A 9,029-nucleotide genomic window follows, 5' to 3' on the forward strand; every position below is an offset into this window, starting at 1 on the left:
GTTCATAGGCTCCATCACATGGTCTCAGGGAAGCAGGGCTGAGTTGGGGGCCTTCCTGTTCCCTTAGACCTTCCGGAAGGTCAAATCATGCCATGCTCTCCTCTAAGGCAACCCTCCTGCACAGCAGAGTTGACGACTAAGTCAGTGGTTTCATGTTTTTTCTGCAGTAATACATTTTCCTGACTAACTCTGACACTAAGCCCCAGGACATAAACTGGGATGGGAGCCGTGCTCCTTACCTGGGCCTTCCACACCAGGCAGACCCCTCCTCCCCCACCCACTCAGCACTCCCTTCCGCCCGCCCCCCCAAGTCGTCCATTTAACACAAGGTTGAACAACAGCACCGCACATGCAGTTGACACTCCTCCTTTTATTCCGGGCTTCAGGAGGGACAGTGAGGGCGGTTCCCGCCTTGATGGAAGGCAAAACCTGGTCTTGGAAATAAAGAACGTCCTAACTAACACTGCAAATCCAAAGAGACCTGGTTCCCTCGCTGGGGGCGGGGCATCCGGGGACCCACTGTGCTGCGGAAGACTTCCATCAGTGTAGCTGCCCCGTGACAAGGCTGCGGGAGGGGCACTGGCTCCAGTCCCCTTCCGCTCTCCCAACAGGCCAAGAACACTCTCCTGCTGGCGGCCAGGGCCATGGAGGACAGGCCCTGAGAATCCCACTGGGGAGGGTTCTCTGGCAGGAGGACTAACAATCCCCCTCCCCAGAAGCCCCCAGTGACGGGAGGCCGAGAGACACCCACCGTCTATCTAGCTGACACAGTGGGTCAACAGTGTACCTGGCGTTGCCTCAGGGTCACCTGCATCCAGGTCTCCGAGCAGCTAAAAACTGGACACAGCCACTCAGGATGCTGGCCACGCACCTGTGCCGTCGGGCGTGACTTGTGATGTGGAAGCGGCCTGCGGTTTTAACTCATAAATTGTGAAAACCAAAGCCCAAACCAACCATGCTAGGTTTTGCTGGGCGAGAAGCAGCCTGGCTCCTAAAAAAGGCTAAGAGTGAACTATCAGAAAGAAACGTACTGTCACCTTCGCTCTGGGGACGGATACGTGGGGCTGGCACCTCCCTTCCTTAACACAATAAAGCTCACCTCTGCCGGCTGGGCCACCTCGGGCACGACAAAACCCTTGCTGCATGAAAATAACTTAGCGAGTCTGACAAACCAAAAATTTTAGAAAAAGAAAAAAAGTATATGGCAGCAAAACTTCAGGACTCCTGCATCACACCTGTAACCTGCCCGCTTAGTAAATAAACAGAACACCAAACCACGAAAGCTACGCAAAGGGCAGGCTGCCCCTCCCCGGGTGGAGACCCTTACCCACTGCAGGGTGGAGGGAGCAGGTGCGAACATGCTAGAAAAGGCAGGTCTCCCAGTTTCCCCTCAGGGCCCCCCGTCCTAACCCTGCACTGGGGGGGGGTCTACGTCAATCCAGAGGCCGGACCAACTCTCAGCTTCTTCCTGCGTTTCTAGGTGGGGGAGGAAGGCAATGGCTTCAACTCATCCGCCTCTGAGTCAGAAGGAAAGACCCTCCTTAACCCAGGCAAACGGGGCGTGTGGGAGGTTGAGCGTCTTCTCAGGCCAAGGATGGGTGCGCAGGCTCCTGCAATAAAGTCCATTCTCCGAGCGCGTCACCCTGAAGGCTTCTAGCACCGACAGCTCGCTCACTCCTATCCCCGCTCCCTGCAGAGGGGAGGGGGGCCATGGAGGCGGGAGAGCCCCTCCCCTTTGTCGCTCTCCCAGGTTTCTAGCCACCGGAAGTGCTCCCAGAGAGAGGGCGGGACCGGTGCAGGCCCCGCCCTCCTGGGGTTCGCCTCTCCCACTGTGGTCAGTGTGGTCAGTGCAGCTCGATGAAGGCCTCCAGCTCCTCAGGGATGAAGCCCTTGTAGGGGATCTTGTTCTTGTCCAGGGCGCGGGCCGCAAGGCACTGCAGGGTCACGTAGTTGAAGGGCTGGATGGTGCTCTTGGCCAGCAGCTTCTCGTCCAGCAGCTCGTAGGCCGTCTTCTTGAAGGCGTTGGTGGCGTCCATGTGGGCCCCTGCCTCAATCAGGGCGTTCATGATGCCCGGGCAGTTGTTCTGTGCTGCGATGTGCAGTGGGGTGTTGTTGTCGAAGTCCCGGCTGTCTGGGTCGGCCCCGCAGTCCAGCAGCACCTTGACCACCTGCAGGGAGGGGAACCTGCCCACCGGGTAGCGGCCCACGTTGGTGGTCTCTGCATCCACGGCCATGTGCAAAGGGGTGAAGCCGTTCTTGCCACGAGGGGCGCACTTGAGCAGCCGGTAGACGGTCTGGTGTTTCAGGTGCTCCTGGTCCGGCGTACACTCCACCTTCTCCAGCAGGTAGAGCAGGTGGAGGATGATGGCCAGGGCCTTGGTAAACTGTGCCGAGTCCCCGGGCTCCTTGGGCAGCTGCAGGGCCCGCTCCACTTCCCGCACCCCTTTGCACAGCACCCCCATGAGGTCTGCGAAGCCGATGGGCGTGCCTAGGCTGCCCTTGGCCGAGCGGTCCTGGAGCACGTAGGAGAAGAGTTCGGCGAAGGACAGGAAACTGCTGGCGGTCATGGGACTCAGAGGCTCCAGGTTGTTTTGCTGCATGTCCAGGGCATACTTCCAAAGGCGGATGCAGCGCTCGAAGTTGCCCGAATCGGCGTACACAGCGCCCCGGTAGCGGATGTAGTAAGACGTGTCCGGGTGGGAAGGACCTAGGATGCGCTCTCGGATCAGCAGGGCCTGCATGCGCATCTCATCTGGGTCGGTGATGAGCGCCTCCAGTTCCTCGGTGGTGTTCACCTCCCTCGAGTAGTCATAGGCCAGGACCAGTTGCGGGGGCTCCGGTTTGGGCAGATACTCGCCCCCCTGGTGCCGCAGCTCCATGGCCCGTCTCCAGTGTTTCAGGGCCCCGAGGAGATCCCGCTTCTTATCCACGTAGGTGGCTCCCAGCAGCTCCAAGGCTTCCACGGCGGCTTCCCTGCTGGTGGGGCAGCAGCTCTCGTACGATTCACCGCTCGGGGGTTCCTCGGGGGACGAGCGGGCGCCCTGGGGCTGCACCCTGGCCAGCCCGGGCTGCGCCTGCTCGTCCCCAGCAGGCTGCTCCTGGATGAGGTACTCCACGATGTTGGTGTGGCCCGTGACGCTGGCCGCCAGCAACGGTGTCATGCCGTAGCCATCACGCTCCATGCGGGCGTTGCAGCCGAGCAGCAGCTGCAGAATCTCCAGGCTGCCGGACTCGGCGCAGTCGTGCAGGGCTGTGTTGCCCTTGGCGCTGCGCCGGTTCACCTGGGCGCCCTGCTCCAGCAGGTAGCGGGCGATCTCGCGGTGGCCCTTGTAACAGGAGATCATGAGGCACGTGTGCCCGTGCCGGTTGGCCACCTCCAGGTCCGCCTGGTGCTCGCCCACCAAATAGCGCACCACCTCCAGGTGCCCGTCGAAGCAGGCGGCGCGCAGGGGCGTCGAGTTGGTACGCGTGGTGCGGTTCACCGAGGCCCCGCGGCGCAGCAGGCTCCGCACCACGTCCAAGTGGCCGGCGGCCGAGGCGGCCCACAGCGGCGGCGCGCCCTCGATGATCTCGCCATCGAAGTGCACCGAACCGCCCGCCTCCACACTCGCGCCGCACCGGTCCACCAGGTACTCAACTACGTCCAGGTGGCCGTAACGGGCGGCGATGAGCAGCGGCGTACCCCCGCTGGCCACCTCGCCCGTCAGCTCTTCCAGCTCCTCCCGGCTCCGGCCGCTGAGCAGCTTCTGAAGGAGCTGCAGCTTGCCGTCGCGGGCGGCATTGTACACGGCGGTGTGGAGGTCCATGATCTGGGCCTCCGCCAGGCCATGGGCCGGCCGCCGGGGGACGACGGGACCGGGGGACGGCGGACTAGCGCCCCGAGGGGCAGGCGGCAACCTTCACCGTCTCCCCCACCGCCATCTTAGGTGCTTCTGGGGCGGAATAAAATGGCTGCCGCGGCCTGTTTCCGTTGGAGCATGGAAATGTGCAGGGAAATGTAGTTCTCTGAGCGGGCACACTCCGTGGGACAGAAGAAGAACTGTAAGGTGGTAGAACTACAACTCCCAGAATGCCGCGGGCCAGCCGCGGCGAAGTGGGTGCACGATGTATAGCGGGAATAGCAGTTCCAATCCCAGGCAATTGTGAAGGAAACTGGCTGCTCGCGGACTACGACTTCCGTCATCCAATGCTATCGCAATGGCTTGTGGGACCCAGGGAAGTTTGGTTACGTACTTCCTGTGGCTGTTAGTGGCTGTCAGTGCCTGAGCCGACAGGAAACGCTGACTCCAGCCAGAGGACTGTATTCCATAAAAGGCAGGGCGAGCGACTTGGAGCCAACCAGAAGCGAGAACGAAGGCGAAGCCAGGCGAGTGGTCCGATTTGGGCTTCGCGAGGCTAAACCTCTCACTGGCAGGGGGCGCTCAGGAGAGGCAGGAAAGTGAGTCGGAGTGGGTACATTTGGAGAGCAGAAAGTACAGGTGGCCCTAAGGGTCCGTGTCCTGCGCGCTTGTTCATTTCTCATTCATTTGTTCGTTCATTCACACACTTATATATTTATTTACTTACTCATTAATACCCTATTAAAATTTTAGTTTTCCTTCATTCACCCCTCAGCATCCTCAATGTTGTCCGGTCGCTCAATCGTGTCCAACTCTTTGCGGCCCCATGGACTGCAGCACTCCAGCAGCTTCTCTGTTCCTCACTGTCTCCTGGAGTTTGCTCAAACTCATGTACATTGACTCGGTGATAATTTGCAAGGCCTAGTGCAAATGGAAAATGTAGAGCCCCTTGTCCAAAAGTGATTAAAATGTTTCCAACAAAGACAGCAGGGCATTAAACAAAGCGTCAGGCCCTTCTGAGTGAGGGGTCCCAGATGACTGCTCACGTGGACACCCCTGTGAAGACAGAACTCCACACTCAAAGACAAACCCTTACCTCCAGCACTGTCTGACTTCCATTTTGCTGCTGCCTGCCCCAGGGTTATTGAAGATAATGGGGAAAATGAGGAAGTTGCCATGTCCAGGAATGTTCAAGAAATGCATGCTGTTCTCTACACCTCCTGACTTTTGTGTGGGCTGTTCCCTCTGCTTGGAATACTGTTCCAGACCTTCTTCACTTGGCTACCCCGTGGGCCTTCTTCAGGTCTCAGCTGAGACTTCAGGTCTTCCTGGATGATTCCTTGACCTAAGGCTTAGTGGGTGTCCTCCCTGGCACCATTGGCATTCTGATCCCTGAATCTTAGTGAAATACTATGTTTTGATCAATTCAGGGTGTTGTAATAAATACCACAGGCTGGGTAGCTATATTAGTTAGGAATCTCCACAGAAACTGGAGAAGGAAATGGCAGCCCACTCCAGTATTCTTGCCTGGAGAATTCCATGGACAGAGGAGCCTGGTGGGCTGCAGTCTACCGGTTGTAGAGAGTTAGACATGACTGAGTGACTTTCATTTTTCCAGAACCTAATAGGCTATATATATATTATATCCATATTCATATCTACACACACACACACACACACACATTACATTTACCAAACTCAGGATTTGGCTGCTGACTGATCAAAAGCCAATAATCTAGTGGCACGTGTCAGTAGAAAGGAAGGATGGTTTATTGAGAAAAGCCAGCAGTTTGAGAAGAAGGTTAACTTACGTCTAGAGCCCAACTCTGCAGATTCTGCTCAGCCATGACAATTTTTAAAGGGAAAAAGAGGGGAGTCTCAGTTAATCATTATGGTAAGAGCTAAGATTCTTCATCCTTTCTCCACTGTGTGCAGACCACTGACTTCTCCTGATCTTCTTTTTTTTAATTTAAAAAAAAAAATGTAGTCTTTTTTTCCAAACCCTTTGGCCACACTGCCTGTGTCTGAGACCTTAGTTTCCAGACCGGGGATTGAACCAGCACCTCCTGCTTTGGCAGTGTGGAGTCTTAACCACTCCACCACCAGGGAAGTCCCTCCTGATCTTTCTCTGGATGCTGTCTTGCCTGCATGGTCCACCTGCAGGTTTGCTATGGGGAAGCTGGGAGTAGAGAGCCAGTAGTTCTTCAGTCCTTCATTCTTAACAGCTTTTAATCCAGGAAAGTAATCAACAGGTTAGGCAAGGGCATTGTATACATTCTGTAAAGCAAAAGTCAGGAATGCTACCCAGTGATCTCATTTTTTATGATTAAGGTTTAAGGGGAACAGAAATAGATAAACAGGAAAGAGGCAAATGAGATGCTTACAAATCCCCACTTGTCAGACATCATTCCACTTCTGTGAGATTAGGGACAGAGGTCCATCTCCTGTAACTTCTTCATGCTGACATAGAGCGCTGTGTTTTCAGAGAGGAAGATGTTGACATGGGTCTGTAGCATGTATTTGCCAACAGTTTTAGTTGCCTGCTTACATATGTGGGCAGAGCAAGCTATGATTATTCTAATCCCACAAAGATATAGATTATTATGAGCAATAGTGTTAATCTCATTCTTTCATTGGACACTGAGACTATGCCTCTAGTGCCTACTCTGTGACTGCCTGTGCCTGCTCTTTTGTGACTCAGGGAGGCCCAGGAGACTTCAGCTTTACTACAGACAAGAGGCAGGGGACATAAAGGGGCTTTGTATTTGGGGAGGGCCCTGCAGGGCCCCTGGGAACTTTCCTTCTCCAGTTTCTCTGGAGATTCCTGACTAATATAGCCCCTGAACTCTTGTGGCTATGGAGTCTGAGAAGTTCTGTGATCTTCCATCTGTAAGCTGGAGAACAAGCAAAGCTGATGGTGTAACTCAGACTGAGTCCACAGCCCTGAAACCCAGGAGCTCTGATGTCTGAGGGCAGGAAATATGGATGTCCCAGTTCAAGAAGGAAGAGAATTAACCCTTCCTCCATTTCCTTGTTCTATTCCTGCCCTCCTTGGATTGGGTGAATCAAATGCTAACTAACCTCTTCCAGAAACACTCTCACAAACACACCCAGAAATAATGTTTTACCTGCTCCCTAGGCATCTCTTAGCCCAGTCAAGTTGACACGTACGGACTTCCCTGGTGGTCCAGTGGTTAACTTCCACTGCAGTGAGGCATGGGTTCAGTCCCTGGCTGGGGGAGTTCTGAATGCTGTGTAGTGCTGCCAAAAAACAAAACAAAACACACACACACACAATCAACACATACAATTAACCATCACAGTGGCTTTAACAATGAACATGTATTTCTTACAGTTTTGGAGGCTAGAAGTTGAAGGTTAGGATGCCAGCCTGATTAGGTTTCTGGTAAAGACTCTCTTCCTGGCTTGTAGACACCTCCTCACAGTGTCCTCACATAGAGGAGAGAAAGAAAGAGAGCTCCAGTCCCTTTACCCCTTTCTAAGTGCACCAAGGACTTTGCTGGTGGTCCAGTGGCTAAGACTCTGCGCTCCCAATACAGGGGGCCCAGGTTTGATCCCTGCTCAGGGAACTAGATCCCACATGCAGCAACAAAGATCCTGCATGCCCCAACTAAGACCCAATACAGCCCAAAAAAAAAAAAAAGAGCTAACTGTTAAATTGTCAGGATTTTTGACAACCAGAGATTAAACCCAGCCAATATTGAACATTAAAACACAGAGATTTAACTCTTAACAAGTCATATAAAAACAAAAGTGAAAGTGCAAGTTGCTCAGTCGTGTCCAGTGCTTTGCAGCCCCAGGCCAGAATACTGGAGTGGGTAGCCTTTCCCTTCTCCAGGGGGTCTTCCCAACCCAGGGATTGAACCCAGGTCTCCCGAGTTGCAGGCAGATTCTTTACCAGCTGAGCCACAAGGGAAGCCCAATAAAAAACAAAGGTGACACTCAAAACCTCACCACCTCCTAAGTGTTCACTAAGTACTGCTGTTGTCTATCTTTCAAGGTGACTTATGCCTCTGAATCTACATGGCAGAAATACCACACAGTGGTGTGGACCTGCCCACCTCTTTCTAGTTTTCCACTCTATGACTCCACCAGGTAGCTCAAAACCATTGATGGGAGTATCTACATTCTCAGCAACCCTCCTCCCAGGGCCCCCGACCTTGCTCTCTTTTTATTATTTTCTGGCCCCTATGTGGGATCTTAGTTCCCTGACCAGGAATGGAACCAGGGCTAGCCTCCCAACCCCCTGGCGGCACAGAAAGCAAGAGTCTCAACCGCTGGACGGCCCCGGAAGTCCCGCCTCACTCTATTTTGTTTCCCACAGCACGTTTCAGCTTGCTACCTAAGTTCCTCTGTCATTTGCGTGTTTATGGCATGTATCAGTCTGCCTGCTTACCATGCCAGCCCAGACAAGCCAGGGAGGTTGGCTGTTCGTGTTCACTGCTGTGTCCCAGTTTCTAGCAGCACACAGTAGGCGCTTGATAAATATGAGTGGCAGTGAATAAAGAGGTCGCTCCAGGAAGCCCATTTTAACCACACCTACACCCTGCCTAGGGCTTCTCAGGTGGCTCAGGAGTAAAGAATCTGCCTGCCAATGCAGGAGACTCAGGTTCGATCCCTGGGTAGGGAAGATACTCTGGCGAAGGAAATGGCAACTCATTCCAAGTATTCTTGCTTGGGAAATCCAATGGACAAGAAGGACCTGGAGAGCAACATACAGTCCATGGGGTGGCGAAAGGTCCGGCACGACTTAAGGACTAAACAACAACCACCCTTGCTAATGTTTCCTGGCCCTGGCAGGATCCGCCTCCTTCTTGTGATACATTGGGGTTGGCCAAAAAGTTCGTTCCTGGTCATCCGTACCACGTGGCAGAGAACCCAACCGAGCTGTTCGGCCAACTCCACTATTTCTGCCGCCCAGCAGGCTTCCAGGGAGGGAGGCACAGTAGGGCCCGCTATTTGGCAACGACGGTGGCCTACCCAGGTGGCGGCCCCTTCTCTCACCCCTCTGCATCTGGGGAGCCCGTTCTCCCAGCGCCTGTCCCCGCGCCAGGCCCGGGCGGCTGCAAACGTCCGGGCCCCCATGCGCGGGCACATCCCCGGCGGCCCGCCAGGTGCGCACCGCGGGGCGCCCGCAGCTGCGCGCTTGCCCTCCCGCGCAGCCTAATC

The 9,029-nt window shown here is 54.8% G+C and overlaps 1 protein-coding gene across 1 annotated transcript; it reads right to left on the bottom strand.

Moving 5' to 3' along the window:
• Positions 1-350: 350 nt before the first annotated feature.
• Positions 351-4,129, bottom strand: FEM1A (fem-1 homolog A). Its single transcript, XM_061422582.1, has one exon. The coding sequence runs from the start codon at positions 3,804-3,806 to the stop codon at positions 1,845-1,847; it is 1,962 nt and encodes a 653-aa protein (XP_061278566.1). The 5' UTR covers positions 3,807-4,129; the 3' UTR covers positions 351-1,844.
• Between the last annotated feature and the right edge of the window lie 4,900 nt (positions 4,130-9,029).

Source organism: Bos javanicus, chromosome 7 (genome assembly GCF_032452875.1).
Source record: "Bos javanicus breed banteng chromosome 7, ARS-OSU_banteng_1.0, whole genome shotgun sequence".
Lineage (NCBI taxonomy): Eukaryota > Metazoa > Chordata > Mammalia > Artiodactyla > Bovidae > Bos > Bos javanicus.